At 37.5% G+C, this 21,170-nt stretch overlaps 1 protein-coding gene across 4 annotated transcripts; it reads right to left on the minus strand.

The window, feature by feature from the left end:
• Window positions 1–325: 325 nt before the first annotated feature.
• LOC127425362 (anillin-like) lies at window positions 326–14,994 on the minus strand. Of its 4 annotated transcripts, none has more exons than XM_051671283.1 (25): window positions 14,831–14,994; window positions 13,450–13,600; window positions 12,245–12,685; window positions 11,553–11,875; window positions 10,187–10,577; window positions 9,910–10,109; window positions 9,707–9,811; window positions 8,447–8,555; window positions 8,225–8,311; window positions 6,613–6,806; window positions 6,226–6,380; window positions 5,976–6,120; window positions 5,748–5,883; window positions 5,472–5,660; window positions 4,557–4,683; window positions 4,427–4,475; window positions 4,271–4,321; window positions 3,799–3,831; window positions 3,234–3,255; window positions 3,038–3,150; window positions 2,693–2,746; window positions 2,331–2,417; window positions 1,668–1,775; window positions 1,413–1,585; window positions 326–1,137 (listed from the first exon to the last, which is right to left on the minus strand). In XM_051671283.1, exons 1-25 carry the CDS (start codon window positions 14,846–14,848, stop codon window positions 1,023–1,025), a joined length of 3,576 nt encoding a protein of 1,191 aa, XP_051527243.1. In that variant the 5' UTR covers window positions 14,849–14,994; the 3' UTR covers window positions 326–1,022. The 4 variants fall into 4 exon arrangements, with proteins under 4 accessions (XP_051527243.1, XP_051527244.1, XP_051527245.1 ...); XM_051671284.1 differs by having other exon boundaries at window positions 12,278–12,685; window positions 14,831–14,992; XM_051671285.1 differs by lacking the exon at window positions 2,693–2,746 and having other exon boundaries at window positions 14,831–14,992.
• Between the last annotated feature and the right edge of the window lie 6,176 nt (window positions 14,995–21,170).

Genomic DNA, 21,170 nt, shown 5'->3' on the forward strand with positions numbered 1-21,170 from the left:
CCCTCAATAATCTTGTGTTTTGGAAAGTGACAATCAACATGTTTCACCGCCACAGTCATGTGGATTGTATGTATTCTATTGTATATATTGCATTGATCTGGTGGGTCTTATTACAGAAACAGTTGAAAAAGCTTTTACTGAAGCTTTTAATTATATTGGATAAAGGACCTAATTTCTTTATTTGAATGGTTTGCACAGAATGCTTTAACAGGAATTGGCACTGTGTAAAACTGCCCATAAATGCTATCCAAGTGTGCTCTCCATTGTGTACTTATAACCAAAAATATATTTATAAATATACATCTCAATTCAAGCTCATTAAAAAAAAAAAAAAATAAAAAAAAAAAAAAATAAAAAATCCATCCAAACCCTTTAGCTATTTAAACAAAATCCTGATACCTGCGAAGGACGAGTTAGAGTAAAGAAGTAAAAAGCAATCACAAACAGCAAGTATACCTGTTTACAAATTATATATTAAAAAAATAATGAGTTTAAGTTGAAGAGCTTCTAATATTTGAGGATAAATAAATCTGTTTTGTCACCAAATTGTGACAATTAGTGTGTGATTCATATAAAGATAATATTTTCTTCGATTTTGTAAATTCTTGTCTTCTACTTGCCTAAAGCAATGAAGAAAATTCTGGACAATCTTATTTCAGCAGACAACAGTCATGCAAAAGACATGTTTAAATATATTCATACATATAACAATTGACAGTCTAACAAAGTAAACAAACTTTCATTAAAGTAAGCCATGCTCATCAACACAACATATACCTGAAAGCCTGTGTAAGGCAAAGCATTTAGTCCTTAATTGAAATGTCTCCCTTATGGCTTTGATTTTTTTTTTCTTATCCCATCTACATTTGACTTTGTCAAATCTAAAATGAGAAGCTTGTAAAATGGATCTGTAAATGCTCTGTAACTTTGAAACCATATTGCACTTCCAAATCAGGCATGTACACAGTCAGTGAGAAAGTCAGACCTAGATATGTTTGGCCCTTGATCTCAGACAGACAGGCTCACATGGGCTTGTAGCATGAATCTGGCTGCCACATACGCAGGTCTACCAATATCTGGTTGAGCTTCTGCATCCATAGGTTCCTCTCATCCTTAGTGTCAGCACTCAGCCAGTTCCTGAACATTTCAAAGGGATGTTTTGATTTAGGAATTTAAATTAAAGGGATAGTTCTATCAAAGATGAAAGTTCTGTTAATATTTACAAACACTCATGTTGTTCCTAACCCATCTGACTTTATTTCCATGGAACACAAGACAGGTAAAAGGAGAGAAGGTTATGGAACAACAGGAGTGTCAGTGAATGTTGACCGAATTTTCAGTTTTGGGAGAACTATCCCTTTAAAGTTTCCAGCAAAGCACATGAATTCATATTCTTGTTGATTGGGTCTTACTTTGTAACACACAGGGTATCCTTGCACTGGCTAACTAGAGTCTCTCTGTCATCCTCCCTCTGTGGCCTCACGGTGATGAGCTCAAAAGTATTGGGCCGGGCGCAGAACTCCCTGTTAGCTGGCTCCACTTTACGACTGGTACAGTTGGCAAGGTTAATGCGACCCATAGGATTCTGTGTGGAGAAGGATAGTGATTTTTAACACTATATAAAACAGCATAAAAATTATTTTGAAACAACAGTTACAGAGGTGTACCTTCCGTTTCTCATCATCAGGGTAGGTCCAATATGAGATGCAGTATCCTGAAAGGACACACCATCTCCTGTGCCAGGCTCCAAAACCACTGACATCTTCAAACATAGTCTGCAAATAAAAGAAAATAATTCTCACATAACCTGGAGCTAACATGTTTCTAGTTAATACAGCAATAATTTGATAATTAATGGGAGAATAATGAAAGCTACTATTTTAACACTCTGCAAGCTTTCAATAAAGCAAGATCATTCAAGCAAGAGTGCTGTTGTACCAAATATAATTTGTACTAAATTAATTATCCATGACATTCAGTTCTTTGTGATTATTGAAGAATGATACAGTATATAAAAAATATAAATTTAGACATCACTATGAATTAGTACCCAGTTTTACTCTAATTTCCATGACTTTTCCAGGCCTGGAAAACCATTTTAAAATTCCCTGATATTTGCAGATTTTCCCAGAGGCAATCAACCGTCGTGTGTCAGCGAGCAACTCGCAGTCTGGTAGCCTGTCTGGAATGTCGTGAACACAGACAAGCAGAGTGATACACACAATGAAGCACCCCAGTACTGTTATACTAAATTTCAGCACTCTTGGAACGGCGTTTGTCCAATTAGAGGGCAGAAACTAACTGTTGTATAAGAATTGCATAAGACTCACCAGGAAACCCCACTCCTCTACACGAGAGCCAACCTCGCACTGCATTTTCAGGTAAATGTGCCCCTCCAAAGGACAAAGAAAAGGAACCTGTAGCAAGACAGGAGAATCGGAGCATAAGCATTTCCTAGAGAAATATCTGATGGCAAAGAAAGCAAAAAAAAGGTGCGAGTGAAACATTTGGCTGAAATGAGGAAGAAACCCAAATTGACAAAAGCTTAAAAATACCCAAAATATGAAGGCATAGAACCATAAATAAACAGCACTTAGTGAAAGTTAGTAACACACACACAAAAAAAAGCTTTGTTAGCCAGATAGTCAAGGCACACATCCCGTGTTACTGAACACAGAGCAAATATAGCAACCTTGTAGTGAAACATGTCACTGAGCAGTTCTCTCTCACTCCCTTCATATTTGATCTAAAAGAGAGAAACTGCATGTGAAAATATCTTGCAAAGGCAAAAAAGCAGCATTTTGCAAGAACAACAAGAGTGTAGAGTTAAAACTGTATCAAGCTGGTGTGGACACAAATGCTCTGGTCAAACGTCTCCCTCTATGATGTCAGTGAGCATAAATGCTAGTGTTTTTTGCTAGGCTGTGGTGTTAGTATCAAATCCAAAATTAAAAGTTTGATTTATGGAAGAGCTAGAGGTCTAAGGACAGTCTAAGTGAAAGTAACAGAGGGAGGAAACAAAGCAAATGTAATTTACCTTCTCCAAAGGGAATCTGTTTTTCCCAATAGAGGCTAAAGTTAACTTGTGTGATCCAACGAGGACAAAGCCGCTGGTGCGCACCACATTTGGACCGCCGGGGCTGGCCATTACTGAAAATCCAAACAGTGTCATTTAAAATTCTATGACAAAAGTTAAAGCTGAATTAAGATGCTTTTAAATACCAAGTACTCACCAGGTGTTTGAAGGTTGCTCTTCTATAATATTAGAATGGAGAGAGAAAAAAGATTTGAAGAACATTAAGTCTAATGTCAAAGTCAAATTTTAAATTATTTATAACAACTAAATGTAATGGCACTGAAACATTAGATATGTTGAACATAGGGAAAAAAAAAAAAAAAAAAAATCAAGCAAGAGGTTGATCACATTAGATGAATGAGTAGGCCTTTTAAAAACTTTCCATTTTTAGTTAATATAGCAAAGAAACTTTTGCTGCAGCTTGGGTTTTCAAGATTGAATCTGTTAAGACATCAGGATAATATACTGCTACCTTCCTGGTTGTGGACTTGCCAGCAGAAGAATGAATTTTAGATTTATGGAAATTAGTGATACATATTTTTGTTAAGACATTGCCCAGTTGTTTTTCACCCTTAGAGCAATACATTCTCCTCTATACATAAGAACAAAGTTTCTTTGTATAATCATGCAGTGTAACTAACAATTTATGGCACAATTATTCTGAGACTGTAAAGCTAATATTCATTCCATTTACTTTGTATAAGTAAACATTGGCTACTTACAGAGATAGCGAGGAACCTCTTTGGTGTGATAGCCTGAGGAGAAAAAAAATTCATTTCCATGTAAAATACAAGCCAGTGAACAGTATTGTGACAGCACAGAGACAGTTGTACATTCAATTGTACTTTATAGTGGTGTTTGTATATAACAAGCTGAGACAAAGGGCATTTGTAGTTATATGAATATAAAACACCATTCACCATGTGCTTAGTTTTAGGTCAGACTAAAAAAAAAAAAAAAAAAAAAAAAAAAAACTGTTCTTTAAAATCTAAGGTATTAATTGCTTGCACACCAGCAAGTGATGATTTTATAAAACAGCATACCAACAAGCATGCTTCCATGTCATGGAAATCTGGACACGTTCAGTGCTGCTCTTTATAGTAGCCATTCAATAAAATTAAGCTGTTAAAGTGTTACACACTACACTTCCATGTGTACCATGAGTAAGTGTAATAGAGTAAGTTTGAAACAAACCTTTGATTTGTTTTTTTTCCTCTTGTCAGGGTTCAGCTCCCGTTTCTGAACCTGAGGTCGGGAACCAAATATTTACTAAATCTCAACAATAAACATTTAACCTGCATTCAAGACTCATGTATTTCTCTTAAAAGTAAATGAAAAAGCTGTACTTACCAAACAGTAGATCTCAATATCAATCTCAAAGTCATTAGAGACATCAGACCTGCACAATGAGGAAAAAGTTATTGTTATAATAATGGAGGTGTGGTAATATGAAGACTAGATTGACAAAAATTACACTCACAAAGTGAATTTGGTGGTGAAGGTCAGAGCATCACCACTTAGAGCATTGCGAGTGCTTGCAAGAGGAGTCGCCACTGTGTTCTCAGCTCCAGCGCGGATCATCACAAAGAAGTAATGGTTTCCACATTCTTGCAACACAAAACATAAGTGAGTTAACACACTGGACATCAAACCAACTAACATACACCAATCAGCCACAACATTAAAACCACCTGCCTAAAATTGTGTAGGTCCCCCTCGTGACACCAAACCAGCGCCAACCCACATTTCAGAATAGCATTCTGAGATGATATTCTTTTCACCATAATTGTACAGAGCGGTTATCTGAGTTACCGTAGACTTTGTCAGTTTGAACCAGTCTGGCCATTCTGTTACCCTCCCTCATCAACAAGGTATTTATGTCCACAGAACTGCCACTCACTGGATGTTTTTGTTTTTGGAACCATTTGGAATAAATTCTAGAGAATGTTGTGTGTGAAGATCCCAGGAGATCAGCAGTTACAGAAATACTCAAACCAGCCCATCCGGCACCAATGATCATCCATGCGATTATCTAATCGGCCAATCGTGTGGCAGCACTGCAGTGCATAAAATCATGCAGATACGGATCAGGAGCTTCAGTTAATGTTCACATCAACCATCAGAATGGTAAAAAAATTTGATCTCAGTGATTTGGACCATGGCATGATTGTTGGTGCCAGATGGGCTGACACCACAATTGCGGTGAGAAGAATATCATCCCAGAATGCTATTCTGAGATGCGGGTTGGCGCTGTTTTGGTGGCATGAGGGAGACCTACACAATATTAGGCAGGTGGTTTTAATGTTGTGGCTGATCGGTGTATGCCACATCACTTCAAACTTAGCAAAATGCAAAAAAAATTCAAATGAAATGATAAAACCAGAAGCTTTCCTACCAGGCTTGTTGGCAGAGGAGCAGATGAAGTCAGCCTTTAGGGGGAGTCGCAGCTCCAGCAGTGAGATGGAGCCTTTAGAAGCAGTTATACCGATATCCACCTGTGCACTGCAGGCGCTTTTCTTCTGTGCTGTTGGACCCTCTGCCTTTAGCCGGTCCAGCTCAGCCTTCAGGGCAGCCCTCCTCTCAGCTGAGGTCAAACAAAGAAGCAATTACTTCAAGTCAAATAAATAATTTAGATATTCATGTACAGAACAAAACGAAAACCGTTACTCACTTGCAATAAGCAGCAGTCTCTCTGCCTCGGCCTCCACTTGAGATCCTTTTCCATGTTCCTCATCTGTGCAGCAGTTGAGAGCTTGACTAGCTTGATGGATCACAGTCTGCTGCAGGTTCATCTCATTGGTCAACATCTGTAATCGAAAATATTAAGCCAACAGTAACCAATATCCTTCCCTCTAATATAAAACTGATGAGCTAGAAGGTGCTGCTTCCTTTAACTGACCTTCATTTTCTGTTTAATGTTGATGCAACTGGCGCTCCCAGTCGTCTCAATTCTCTGAGACACATTCTCATTTCTCACGATCACCTGTTTAACATGAGGTTTCTCTGACTCATTCTTAACCCTTATGGATCTGTAGGCATCAATGCTGTAATCGAACACAACCACTCATTAAACACAAATGATTATAGAGACTATATTGTGCAAATCAGCTGAATGTTGGTTGAAGAGATGACATTAAACAGATGTACACCTGTAGGGAAGGTTCTGGTTTTGCTCCGCATCTATGTTGTCAATGCTGTCAGATGATTCAGCCTGTAACATGCGTGTTCTTTGGAACTTACTGGGCCTGGATACCCCCTGTGGGGTGGAACTCTTTTCACTGAATGAGCTGGCAGGAGTGGACGTCTGGACCAAAATAAAGGTTAAGTTGAGAAATTTAACTCCAGTCACAGTTTTATTTTGTGCAATCTTTGGCTAATAATATTGTGTAAATAAAGTGTGTAAATTCTGTGCCAATAGTGCCACGGTTTCACACTTTTAGCTGAAATCAAGCTATAAACAAAGCCTACTTTCAGTTGACTGCATATTAAGTTGAGATACAACAAAGAATTTTAACACTGGAAAATCATATGCTCACCATAAGCTTCCTCTCAGGGCTCTTGACCACAGCAGCTACTGTCTCTGCCAGTGGAGCAAGGATAGACATGGAAGAGATATTTAAGGCATCTTGCTCCTCATCACTTTCCTCAAGAACTCCATCAAAGAGCTCGTTTATCACCTCAGAGTTCACAGAACCATCCACATTCATCTCAATCTCATGCACTTCTGTCTCTGCAAAGATCACAACAACGTCCATAATCAATAATATGCTACAAACAGCTGGATAAATAAATATGTATATAATGATGATGAAAAGCATGCATGCTGAATGTTTGTGTTGAAGTAAACTAGATGGAAAATGTGAGTGGTGCTTGACTGGGCAAAATCTGCCATCACAATGCTAGCATGGTGTGGGTGGTTATCAGGCTGATGCTCTGCGGTAAATAAGAGTGTCTTTAGCATGTTGCTATGTGGTTGCTAAGGTGGTTTGGGGGCTTGCTAAGTGGTTGCTTACAAGCCAAATTAAAATCGCCCACCTCAAGTCTCTATTGTCAAGCACCACTCATATTTTCCATCTAATTTACTTCAACCCAAACATTCAGAATGCATGCTTTTCATCATCATTATATACATATTCAGGCCAAATGAGTGCATGCAAGTGTGTGCCAGGGCCAGTTGCGTTCCCACTGTCACTTCCGGGGCTTCATTGTGCCGCGTCTTTGCCAACAGCCAATGGCATTTGACCCACTGATTACCCTTGGGCCGAACAAGCCAAACTGGGGAGTGAGGTGGGGTCAATATAAAAGGCAGAGTTCCCCAAACTTGCCAGGTTGTGTATTCAGCACACAACGGCAGAGGTTAGGGAAAAAGTTTTTTTTTAAAAATGCGGGTACAGTACAAATCCGTTAAAACGTACAATGGACAAAGCATGCCCAAAAGATGAACTTTCCATGGTTTGATATCATGGACGGTGTGCTGGGACATCATCCTGCTGTTAGTGAAGAGACCACCCGAGACACAATGGCTGTTATAGTCAGTGAGTTGTCAACGCTAACTTCTTGCTAGCTAGCTATTGTTTACAAATTATATAAACTCAATATTCTTGATAACTATGAAGCTTGAACTTCCCTTCTGCTTGTGAAATGGGGGGGGGGGGAGTGATGTTGGCACCAGGGTGGTGTTAAAGGCAGGTTTTAGGGCGATGCTGCTGTGCTTTTGGCATGATGGTGGGAACTAGGGGTGTAACAGTTCTCCGTAAAAAACCGAAGCGTACGGTTCGGTAAGCATTGGCACCACAGTTCACCTCAAGTTTTTGATGCATCTGGAGCACAAGGTTTGCAAAGAAAAAAGCGTCAAATAAACACGCACAGTAACAACCTCCGGTAATGCACCTGAATGGATATGCTCCGCCTGTTTCACGTGGGTCAACTTGATGACATCACTCCACAGTTTTCAATCATTACTGAGATTTTTTTCTCCTCAGCAAGATGCATGATTTCATGAACCATTCATGTGTACACATACAACATTATTTGAACAAACCCCTAACCCCATGTACGAGCAATAGTAATAGTGATGCTTGCTTTAGCAAGGAACACTGATGAGGTTTAATATATTTTGCTGATAATTTCAATGACTTATGTCCATACCTTTCACTTCACCTTGCTCTTTGATTTCAGGCATCTCTACTTTGCATTCAACTTCTGTTACTGGGATTGGGAGAGCACACTTTCTGTCTGAGGGAAGACAGAATCTGTTCAACAACTCATCTTCCAATAAACTACAAGATGAACAACATAACACACAACAAAAACAGAGACAGTAAAGCACACTGCATTAAATTATATTATAGTATTTAAATAATATATTACCTTTTCCACTAGATTTGGAAGGAATGTTGAGTATTTCAAGGACTGGTGCTGAAAGCTCATTATCAAGCAGTGGTGCAGAAGTCTGACTCTGTACAGGCGGTTCAATTTCCTGAGGATAAGAAATGGTAACATTATGTTCTTCAGCTTCTAATCCCTTTCTAAAAATTAAGTACTGGGTTTAAAAACAGAGGCCCAACTGACCCTTTGCCTTAAAAGATTCTGACCAATCATATTTTAGCAACTGCTGCCATTTCTCTTACAAGCGTTTGCTTTTTTCTAACGAGAGTAATGTGTGTTTGAGTAGTTTTATAGAAATTATCCGAAAAAATAAAAAAAAATTTTATGCTGGGTCACTTGTAATAGTGACACAAGGAGCCTAAAGAGGACACAGTGTTTTTATTCTTTCTTTCTTTTAATCTTTAAATAAATCTTAAGAGCATGCTATGGATTAAACTTTCATTCATTATTCCCAAATGAACATATTTAACATCAGCAAGGACACCAAGATTTGCTCCAAAGTAAATTAAAGCTAATAACTAATACACAGATCTTAGTAGAGGCAATAGCAAATAGAGTCCACAGGCTGAATTTATTAGATGTTACAAGCAGTTCCATTCACTTACACTAATGTTATCTGTTTTTCTCTTTTCAAGTGACTGTGATAATTGTTTACCTCAATTCTGATTCACAGTCTCCAATCAAATTACAGTGTAATTGAATTTGATTTTAAAAAATCTGATTAATATGCCTTAAAACGTCAGTCTTTATTCCAGCCCACGTAAGAATATTAGCAAGTCCGTTTATGATAATATTTTGCCAAAAAACATGCCGTTCACGGCAATCTCCCATTGATTCTAATGGGAAGTTCTGCAAATCTTGTCAGAGCAAGCAATGGTAACCAAGGTGGGTGGCACTTAGAGAAGGGTCAATAGTTTCCATAAAAATGAATATTAAAATCATAATTGATCATTTAGATTTCTGCCCAAATCCATTTAGAATGATTAATTGTAAAGTGCTTTTCATACCAACATTGTATTGGTAATTGGTATTTAGATCAATTTCTAAAGTTTTTCAGGTTAATATTCTTGAAACATTCAGAAATCAGAGAAAATGGCATTTCCATTCATCTTTCAGTTTAATGTTTTAGAAACATGACATATTCGGTTTTAACCACGTCCAGTAAAAAACTGGACCATAAATAAATTTTCCTTGTGTACAGTGTTCAGTCATTAAGCAGCAGGAGCAAACATAATAGCAAACCTTGATTTCAGAATCATTTTTGACCTCAGAGAGATCCTCTTTGCTTTTCCACATGTTGCCTTTCTGAAATCGATTACGAACTTGCGCCAGTTCTGTCTCTCGTTCCTATGTAAAAAATACAATAATAATAATAATAATAATTAGAACTAATGTTTCATATATAATTTTACAAACATGCACTGAAAATATTTAAAACAACATGCCATTTTCTGCTTCTGAGTGAGCATGGCAGTGCAGGAGGTTGCCTGGGCACCTCCCAACCTCTCCTGGAGCAGCCTAGACTTGGGGGTAGGAGAGGGAGTTGCCGCAGGTGTGAGGCCTTGACCTCCTAATGTGGAGGGAGAGCTCTGGTTTCGCTCCTGGCACCTTTCCCCAAAACGCTCCAAAAATGACTTGACACCTCCTAAAGGTCAACATAAATTTTTTTAAAGATGTAAACTTCTGAGTATAAACAACAAAGAGCAGAAGAACTCCACTGACCAGAAGCTCCAGCTGGGCCTCTTTGCTGTAAGGGTGTTGTGTCCTTGGTAAATCGCTCACAACTTGGAGGAACAGCAGCAGCATCAGCAAAATAAGAGGATTTAGGTGCCAAAACTGGTTTTGCAAGATTTGAATTAGGTGATCCTGAATAATACTTGTTCAATGGGCCTTGATTCTTCAAGGGGCTTGGAGGGATGTGAACTCTATGGGGACTAGAGGGAGAAGCTGTCAAAGATTTGAGTGGACTGCAGGGCTGGGTCAAGGAGTAAATCTTTAATGGGCTTGAAACAGGAGAGGGAACCACTTGAGCGAGTCTGGGTTGAGGCAACTCAGTCTTCTGAGGATTAGGTGGAACCACCCTGGTTGATTTGACTGGAGAGTAAACCATGGGCTAAAAGAACAAACATCTCCCATAAGTTAAGTACCCTTGTTCCAATGTGAAGCCAGCAAACAATCCCAGCATACAATGAAATGCTGCAAGCCCAGGGCTCCAAACTGCTACAAAATAATCAAAAATGCAAAAAAAAAAAAAAAAAAAGAAAGAAATACACATTTGCAACAATTTCAGATCTAATGGGCATCGGCGTCAGACATGGACTCTTACATCAGTTATGTGGTTTTATCATTTTCATCTGGTGAGAAGTCAATTACAGCTTTAGAAAGCATGCCAGTGTTTCCTGAATGAATAAATGACTCTTACAAACCAGTTATTTTTAATGAGTCAGTCTCAAACTCATAAGCTATTCATTTGAATTAATCTCACTACTGACTCACTAAACTGCAAGTCATTTTTGGTCATGTCAAAACACCAAAATAACCTGGGAACCGTTAATGTGATTTCCATTAGAGGAGGGCGATAAAAACAAAAAAACAAACACAATATTCCAGAAATTCTTGGTAGATAATGTATAACACTAAGTAACTATAATGGCAGATATAATTAATAATAAAATGACTATAATATTCAATTTTTGTAGCACAATCTCTCACCGGAAGGTGCATTCCTTAGCATGCTGCGGCATTTTGCATAACCGCGATACAAAAATTTCTACCGGTTGACAAAATTTCTTACCAGTATATTGATTTAACAGGTATATTGCCCACCCCTAATTTAGATCAGTCTATTTACCCACTGGTTGTTGGTGACAATATTTAAAGATACGCAATGTAACAACTAGTATTTTGGTTCCTAAATTTTAGTTTTTAGATCTCAGTGGCTTCCATGTCATTTCTATAGCCTGGAGCCCTGAAGCCTCAACAAGATTTGTTTTCTCACATTAAAAGACATTCAGACAATCATCAACCCACAACACAATCTTACGTAATAAAATGCATAGAGTACAATCTGCTGTTTGTCATGACCCACCTGCTGACCGCTGTCAACAGACTTTTGTGGAGCTGGTTGGACTGAATGAGGTTGCTGCACAGCAGGAGTTGGCTTGGCATTGTTTGACGCTGCACGGGCTGGTGGGCGCACACAGGCAGTGCCAGGCTGTGCTTGTGCATTGTCCTGGCGGGTAGGCGGGTGTCCAAGGTCATCTTCCCAGGAACCGATTGTGGCAGCGAGGTTTGCTAATCTACCCTTTCTTCCAATGGGGAACCCAGAGTTTGTGGATGTAGGAGGCAGCTCCTCTTTCTGAGACTTTAAAGGAGATACCACTATGCTCTCTGGAACCGTCTCTGAGGTCCCTGAAAAAAAAGAATATTACATTTAATACGTAGCTAGGAGAAAGTATTTAAAGTCGAAAAAAATATTCAAGCTTTGTCTTTAACAATCACATTCAAATACTTTGAATTAGTGGTCGACCAAAGCATTTTTGTAGCAGTTTAATTATAGGTACTGCCATTTATTTACACAAAAACATTAATATTAAGGGAACATTTATTTAAAAAAAAATATTAACTTAAAATCCCCTTGAAATATTTGAAAACGTGCACATGTCCAAATATCATCTTCTGCCTAATCCAATACATCAGCCTGTTACTGATTTGAATAAAGTAAAATCCTGCAAGAACTCATTACAAGCATCATTACTTTAGAAATCTGTAAATAAGCACCATGTATCCAGGTAGTCACAGATAACGGCCTACCCTCAGAATCCCAGTACTGCCTCTGTTCAGCAAGTCTCTGTAAACGTGATCTCATGGCAGTGGGGGCCGGTATTGCCATAGGAGTCTCTCTGGCTCCATCTAGAGCAGAATGCTTCATCACATTATATTTGCTCTTTGCAGGAGATTGTGGAGGGCACACCACAATCTTTTCAGTGTCTGGAGGAGGGCGAATGGGCAGCATCTCTGGTTCTGGGACACAATGAGCAACCTTTTGCTCCACTGGCAGAGGGCGAGCACTGCTTGGTGCCAGGGGTGGCTTCTTGTCTGTCATGGGCTCAGAGGCTTTAAAATGTGTGCCCACTTGGTGCTTGTTTTCTTCCCCAGTGATAAGTGTATTCTCATCTGAACAGTGACGCTTTGAGGGAGATTGCTTAGAGGATGGAAGTGCTGTACAAAAAAAAAAAAAAAAAAAAAAAGGTTATACAATTTAAAGGAATAAGTTCACCCCAAAATGAAAATTCTCATTTACTCACCCTCATGCCATCCCAGATGTGTATGACTCTCTTCTGCTGAACAGTTCCATACAATGCAAGTGAATGGCCAGAAATTTGAAGCTCCAAAAAAGTACATAAAGGCAGCATAAATGTAATCCATAAAACTCCAGTGGTGAATGTCTTGAAGACATCTTCCACGTCTGAAGCGATCCCATTGGTTTTGGGTGAGAACTGACCAAAATATAACTTCTTTTTCATTATAAATCTTGACATCAGCAGTTTTCTTGCTGATCAAGATCTCATGATCGATTACAATTCCTAGCGCTATCTAGCACATATGGCAAGTATTAGGAACTGTAATCATCAAGGATGCAAACTCAGGGGTGAAAAAGGTGAGAAAGTCATAGCAGGTGTTCCAGATGTATATTTTTAGTTAATATGTCTATGGATTACTTTTATGCTGCCTATGTGATTTTTGGAGCTCCAAAGTTTTGGTCACCATTTACTTGCATGGACCTTATATGGACCTACAGAGCTGAAATGTTCCTCTACAAATCTTTGTGTTCAGCAGAAGAAAGTCATACACATGGGATGGCATGAGGGTGGGTAACTGATGTGAGAATTTTCATTTTTGGGTGAACTATCCCTTTTTGACACGCTACAAATGAAAGGTCAAATAGCTAAAGCTTGAAACAGTAAAGAAATATCAAACTAAACCTTTTTCAATGGGGGGCTCACTAATGACACTGTTTGTATCTGTGAGTGGCTCTCTTGTCCTTTTTGCCATTGATCTGTTGGCCGATGTAGGTCTGTCCGCCATCTTCCTCTGGAGATTCTCTCTACGAGCCCGTGTGCGCTCCAAAAGTTTCTGTGTGCAAAAGTAATATTGAGCTAATCAGGTTGGTCAAAACATCCATTTTATTAAGGCTTAGGATTTGAATGCCACAGTACTGTAATGAAAACTGACAATTGCTCAACCACATAACCGTACATACAAAAATACAACAGTGTGACAGTTTACGGAACACTTTATGATCAGTTAAAAATGTCAAAAGGAACAGAACTGAAGCAACAAAAGGTCCAAGTTTCAGTTCCTTTTTATGGGCCCCATTTATCACTGCAGCTTGCTTTCAGAATATAAACAACCCAGCAGCTCATTCTAGCAGAACATCTCACAGACATGACGAACAGCCGTTACTCTGCAAGACCAAACACATTCCTCATGTGTTGCTGTTGCTTGGCCGTCTCCCAGGGAATGAGTGGAAATGTCAGTTAGTGAGGATTTCATATCCATGGAATTTTGTCATGTGACTCAGTAGTTGAATCCTATTGGCTACAGTCAAAGCAGGCTTCCTGTTTTCTAGTTGCCACAAGTTATGGGCAGAGCCCTGACAACTATTCACTTTTTTTTTCTGTCTCTAACAAATAGTATATCCAAACGTCTGATATTTAAATGCAGAAACTGATCATAAATCTATCATAAAGATTGGATTTAAGAGACTTTACCTTACTTCTGCCACCAAAGTGATTGTTATTTAGATAATAATAATTAAAAAAAAAACTAAAAAAAAAAAAAAACAGGAAGCACAATCAGTGACATTTACAGTGAATAATCAGCCTTGTGGACTATTAGTAAAAATAATCAGACCTAACAACAATTATAATATACAAAACAACAAGATGCAATAGATGATCACGTTAAAGTCAGACATAAAGCAGAAGTGACATTTTTAGATTGGCACTAATTTAACAGAACAAACTGACAGCACAACAATAAACAAGTCTCTGGTTAACAGTTGGTTAAATTAATATTGCAAGCTAAATGTAATAATGGCGTAGGTATATGGTATATTTCTTATAAGCTTACGTACACAACCATAGATAGTTAATTAATCAAATGGTAGCCTTACTTACACATTAATATGTAAATGATGGAATCAAAACGTGCAAAACCACAGATTTTTATCTTAAAAATAACCACACATAATTTGATAGTTAAAGAGCGACAAAGACAGTTGGTGAGACAATGGGCTCGTTGAAGTTTGTCGGTTCTTTAAACATTTAACGGCCCTAAAAAGCTGTCACAAAGCATACTCACCTCAGTAAATGGATCCATCCCGATATATACTCCGTTTAGCCTAAATTACAACACAATCCTATTTTTATTTGTCTGAAAAGGGAGCAAAAGGTTCTCTAGTCTCTTCAAGACGCCACGCGCTGCACAGCTGTTTGAAATTTTTGAATTTAGCGCTTGCCTTGCTCACTTCTCTCTCGCCAACGGTCGCGGACACGTCACTGAACACGAGCTGAGCCAATGAGAGTCCAGTCCGTTAATCCAGCCACGCCCACACGCTCTCTTCTGACAAGAACGCAACGAAAATAAAACACTGCTATCAACGCAGCTGGGTACAGTGCAAGCGAATGACAAATTCCTTGCTGTTGTTATTTAACATCATTCGCGTGCCCACTAAATTCAATAGTTCTCCTTTATATATTTATTAGATCTCTGTGGTTTTGGGAGATCTGAGGCTCTTGTGTGGAAATATGTATACATTTTTAGGTAGTTTTCATTCACTAACGACACTTAAGCTTATTTTATTCAAATGTAAAAGTTTCCGTCACAGTTTTGGACACCAGATAAGTAAGGTGGCTTCATATATTAATAGAAACACATCAACAATAAACAATTTCCTTTTTGAAATATCATGTCAATGTCTATAACAATGGATAGGCAACATTTGACATATTGATTACTACATTAACTTTTTATTGTTATTAACTTCTCACGCAATGTAGACCTAAAAACAAATTTCATTTCCAGACAACACTTTTTAATTATTTTGAGCCAATTAAATGTTCTAAAATCAAGAAAGCCCAGATGAAGTGTTTATGGGTCATTCCTGGGATTCCAGGCTTTTTAAAGAGGTGGTTAAAGCTTTTTAAAAGAAATTGATATGCCGTGGGGCCTGGGTAGCTCAGCGAGTATTGACGCTGACTATCTTTCCTGGAGTTGCGAGTTCGAATCCAGGGTGTGTTGAGTGACTCCAGCCAGGTCTCCTAAGCAACCAAATTAGCCCGGTTGCTAGGGAGGGTAGGGTCACATGGGGTAACCTCCTCATGATTGCGATTAGGGGTTCTCACTCTCAATGGGGCACGTGGTAATTTGTGCGTGGATCGCGGAGAGTAGCATGAAGTCTCCACATGCTGTGGGTCTCTGTGGTGTCATGCACAGCGAGCCACTTGATAGATGCATGGATTGACGGTCTCAGAAGAGGAGGCTACAGAGACTTGTCCTCTGCCACCTGGATTGAGGTGAGTAACTGTGCCACCATGAGAACCTACTAAGTAGTGGGAATTGGACATTCCAAACTGGGGAGAAAAGGGGATAAAAATAAAATAAATAGATGAAATAATCATTATCATTAATGAATGTCTTCTTTCTATCTTAAACCAAGCATTTGTCATGTCCCTGACTCAGCACTTCACTGAATTTGTGCATAGAAAAAATATATATAAAAAGTGCACACTGTTTATAATTTTTGTCATTAATGTAAGAATTATTTGTGTTCCTTTGCTGAGAAATATATTTGACCAAAAAAAAAAAAAAAAAAACAGGCTATAAAGTTTTGTCCCTCAGTCTGAACTCAACACCGTCACATCAACCATTTTCAGACCATAAATATTTTTGTTCCACTCATATGTGACATTATTAACCAGAAGTGACATCATTCAGCTTTCTGCAACAGAGTGGCGCAGAAACAAGAAATGTCATCATCTGTATTCAAGTGTATTATAGTCAGATGGGTCTCGTCAAGCTCAACAACTCAACACTGTCACATGAAATTAAGATATTAAATCTTAAAACTTTTCAAAAGATATTTCAATCCCTAAATATATAAAATGTATTTTGAGCAAAAAAAAAAAAAAAAAAACTCTGTCACACACAACTCTATAAACTTTCTTCACTGTCATCCTATAACAGGATTTAATTATTCACTATATTTATGAATATTGTAACATAAATATGGAATATTCAATATATTTTGCATAACAAATTCTATATATTTACTTGAATGAAACATGGTGTTAAAAATATGTGGGCACAAGTCGCCTAGTGGTTGGAGAGTTGTGACAGGGTTAAGACAAGGGTGATAATATTTGATAATTAAAATGGGGGAAAAAACATAGAAATCAAAGTATTGTTTGTTGAGCAAAGCCTGACATGTTAAGGACTAGTCCCCAAACCACAGACACACAATTTTACTTTTTGTAGCTTCATCACATGAAAATGAGAAAACCATCATAAATGTTATATTTGTGGTCATTGAAGGTGCACCATGGATCTATGAGGTGCACTCAGTCACTTTTTGCGTTTGTGTCATCTTGGACCCACAGTGACACCTAGCGCCATGGATGCAGAACCATTCAATATCTATAGAGTGCAACAGTCAGGTTCCGAAAGAAGTAAAAAATCCCATTCATTTATCCCATTGACGAATTGATTTTCAACGATAACTTATAAACCTTTAAAGACAGACCTACCGTGAGCTCTGAGGTTGTTCATTTATGAATATACTTCAGCTGAAGCCATCTGTCTGCGTTATCTCAACTTCATTGTTTAAAAATCATGTTTGATAGCAGAATTCATGGTAAACAACTACATTACCCATGATACAGCAGTGAAAGATCCACCTATCAGAGAAAAACCCGCGAAAGTGGTTCGGAGCGACCACCCACTCCCATGACCCGCTGTGAATGACCTAATCAGTTTCTAATACAAACTCATCATCATCTAGGAAGTATCATTTAAACTCATAAATAGGATTTACCTAGCAAAATATTTTCTTGTCAAATTTAAATATAATATTAATATAAGCTGTGCTTATTGTGACAGCTGCACTGAAACTGTGAATCATTTGATTCATTTGTAAAATATATTTGGCAAAATGTATGTGATTTTATTGTCAAGTGTATTGATGCTCATTTCATTTTATGGAAACATTTATTGTTTGATCTAGAGAAACAAAAAGACAAAGATAGTCATGTATATATTATAAATCTTTTCCTTTTATTGGCAAAATGTAATATTCACACGTAAATTCTCTTCTAAAAAACCCTTTTTTATGGCTTTCAGAAAGGAAATGGAACATTATATTGATTCAATCCGTTATACCTTGAAACAAAAGGCAATCAAAACTGTTAAAATTTGTAACCTCCTTAACATTTCGAGTCGGTCTCCCTTCACCCTTAAACTACTTAAAATCAATAGTTTTATATATTCCCATAGTTTTTTATTTAGTGACATCATTCGCAATGCTTCATGGGATTGTAGTTTGTGCCCTCACGATAGACGTTAAGTACCTTTAGGTGTGTTCTTTTTTTGTTATTATTTTATTTATTTTTGTATTTACAAATTAAACAATTTATAATATCAATATAGAAAGTATAAAGAAAAAATGGGGGAAAAAGTAAAAGACAATACAAATAGTTAGGGGTTTCAATACAAACGGCATTATGTTAAATTATACAAATTAAAGATCTATACAAATCTTTTGGCTTTAATATTTTTATAAAGTTTAATCGTGTTGTAATATCCTTGTAAGTCTATCAAAATAGGTTAATATTGGGTTTCTTTTCATTTCAACTTATGTAAAATGAATCTTCCATAAATCATTATAAAATTTACAATAAAAGAAAAGTTAACATCTTTGTTATTGTGATGAAAATAAAGTAAAACATTGTTTTCTTCAATGGAAAAAGTATAATTCGTTTTTCTACACATAAATTGAGCGACATCCTTCCAGAAACTTTTGACAAGATGGCAATTCCAAAATAGGTGGGGTAATGTTTCTGGTTCAACTTTACAGAATGCACATTCATTATTAATTTCAATTTTTTTAGTAATATAATCTTTGACAGGGTATATTCTATGAATAATGTAAAAGTTACCTCTTTAATTTGATTAGTTATAAGATATTTATTACATTGATTCCATGTATTTTTCCAATGTATATATTCCAAATGAATATTCCAATACATGACACTAGGGGGAGTATTATTGCTTCTGCACATAGATCTGATATTGCTATTACATTTTCTAATATCTACACCTTTACAGATTGGAAAATCTGATAAATTCCTGAACAGCAATCTTACTCCTCCAGGGATGGATCTCAATACATTTTCAAACTCTTTGTGACTAATGGAATTACCAAAACGGATCAAAACCTCTGAATAATTTAAAAAGAACCATCCTCTTTAATTAACTATATAACCCATATTATGACATAGAGTCTTGTTTTTTTTTAGATAATTTTATATCCATTTTATCTTAAAAATCCTATTTGATGTCCGGTAGTCCAAAGAACTCAGGCCTCCTTTTCTTGAATATTACATATTATCTCTTTTTTTAAATAATGAGGTTTATTCCTCCGTATAACGTTAAAGAGCTTGGAGTCAACATTTTTAATAATTTACGAGGGAACATCAAGGGCTAGAGAAGCATAAACTAATCTTGATAATCCTTCAGATTTAGAAATAAGTACATACAGCCATACAATGAAAGGTCCCTCATTAACCAATTTTTTTTTTTTTTTACAATGTTCCCTAAAATTGGGTACAATTTTTAATTCTTTACAGATTTTGATACCAAGGTAGGTGATTTGATTTCTCACAGGAATATCACATATAGAGCTTAACATGCAATTTTTAAGCGGTAACAATTCACAGTTTTTAACGTTAATACATAAACCAGACACTTTGGAAAAAGCTTCTAAACACTCATTTGCTTTATGAACCTCATTGCTATCTCGTAAAAAATAAATAAAAATTGTATCGTCTACAAGTTGACTACATTTAATTTCTCTGTCTTGAATTTTAATTCCTTTAAACTTATTTTTTTGTATATGTAATGTCATTATTTGGGTAACTAATAGAAAGAGAAGAGGTGAAACTGGGCATTCCTGTCTGAAAAAAGTTTGCTCAACGTTATCAAATGCCTTAAAGAAATCTATAAACAATATAAAAATATCTTCTGGTATAAAATCACTATAGTCTATTATACAGGTGCATCTCAATAAATTAGAATGTCGTGGAAAAGTTCATTTATTTCAGTAATTCAACTCAAATTGTGAAACTCGTGTATTAAATAAATTCAGTGCACACAGACTGAAGTAGTTTAAGTCTTTAGTTCTTTTAATTGTGATGATTTTGGCTCACATTTAACAAAAACCCACCAATTCACTATCTCAACAAATTAGAATATGGTGACATGCCAATCAGCTAATCAACTCAAAACACCTGCAAAGGTTTCCTGAGCCTTCAAAATGGTCTCTCAGTTTGGTTCACTAGGCTACACAATCATGGGGAAGACTGCTGATCTGACAGTTGTCCAGAAGACAATCATTGACACCCTTCACAAGGAGGGTAAGCCACAAACATTCATTGCCAAAGAAGCTGGCTGTTCACAGAGTGCTGTATCCAAGCATGTTAACAGAAAGTATGAGTGGAAGGAAAAAGTGTGGAAGAAAAAGATGCACAACCAACCGAGAGAACCGCAGCCTTATGAGAATTGTCAAGCAAAATCGATTCAAGAATTTGGGTGAACTTCACAAGGAATGGACTGAGGCTGGGGTCAAGGCATCAAGAGCCACCACACACAGACGTGTCAAGGAATTTGGCTACAGTTGTCGTATTCCTCTTGTTAAGCCACTCCTGAACCACAGACAACGTCAGAGGCGTCTTACCTGGGCTAAGGAGAAGAAGAACTGGACTGTTGCCCAGTGGTCCAAAGTCCTCTTTTCAGATGAGAGCAAGTTTTGTATTTCATTTGGAAACCAAGGTCCTAGAGTCTGGAGGAAGGGTGGAGAAGCTCATAGCCCAAGTTGCTTGAAGTCCAGTGTTAAGTTTCCACAGTCTGTGATGATTTGGGGTGCAATGTCTTCTGCTGGTGTTGGTCCATTGTGTTTTTTGAGAACCAAAGTCACTGCACCCGTTTACCAAGAAATTTTGGAGCACCTCGTGCTTCCTTCTGCTGACCAGCTTTTTAAAGATGCTGATTTCATTTTCCAGCAGGATTTGGCACCTGCCCACACTGCCGAAAGCACCAAAAGTTGGTTAAATGACCATGGTGTTGGTGTGCTTGACTGGCCAGCAAACTCACCAGACCTGAACCCCATAGAGAATCTATGGGGTATTGTCAATAGGAAAATGAGAAACAAGAGACCAAAAAATGCAGATGAGCTGAAGGCCACTGTCAAAGAAACCTGGGCTTCCATACCACCTCAGCAGTGCCACAAACTGATCACCTCCATGCCACGCCGAATTGAGGCAGTAATTAAAGCAAAAGAAGCCCCTACCAAGTATTGAGTACATATACAGTAAATGAACATACTTTCCAGAAGGCCAACAATTCACTAAAAATGTTTTTTTTTATTGGT

Source organism: Myxocyprinus asiaticus, chromosome 34 (genome assembly GCF_019703515.2).
Source record: "Myxocyprinus asiaticus isolate MX2 ecotype Aquarium Trade chromosome 34, UBuf_Myxa_2, whole genome shotgun sequence".
Taxonomy (NCBI): domain Eukaryota; kingdom Metazoa; phylum Chordata; class Actinopteri; order Cypriniformes; family Catostomidae; genus Myxocyprinus; species Myxocyprinus asiaticus.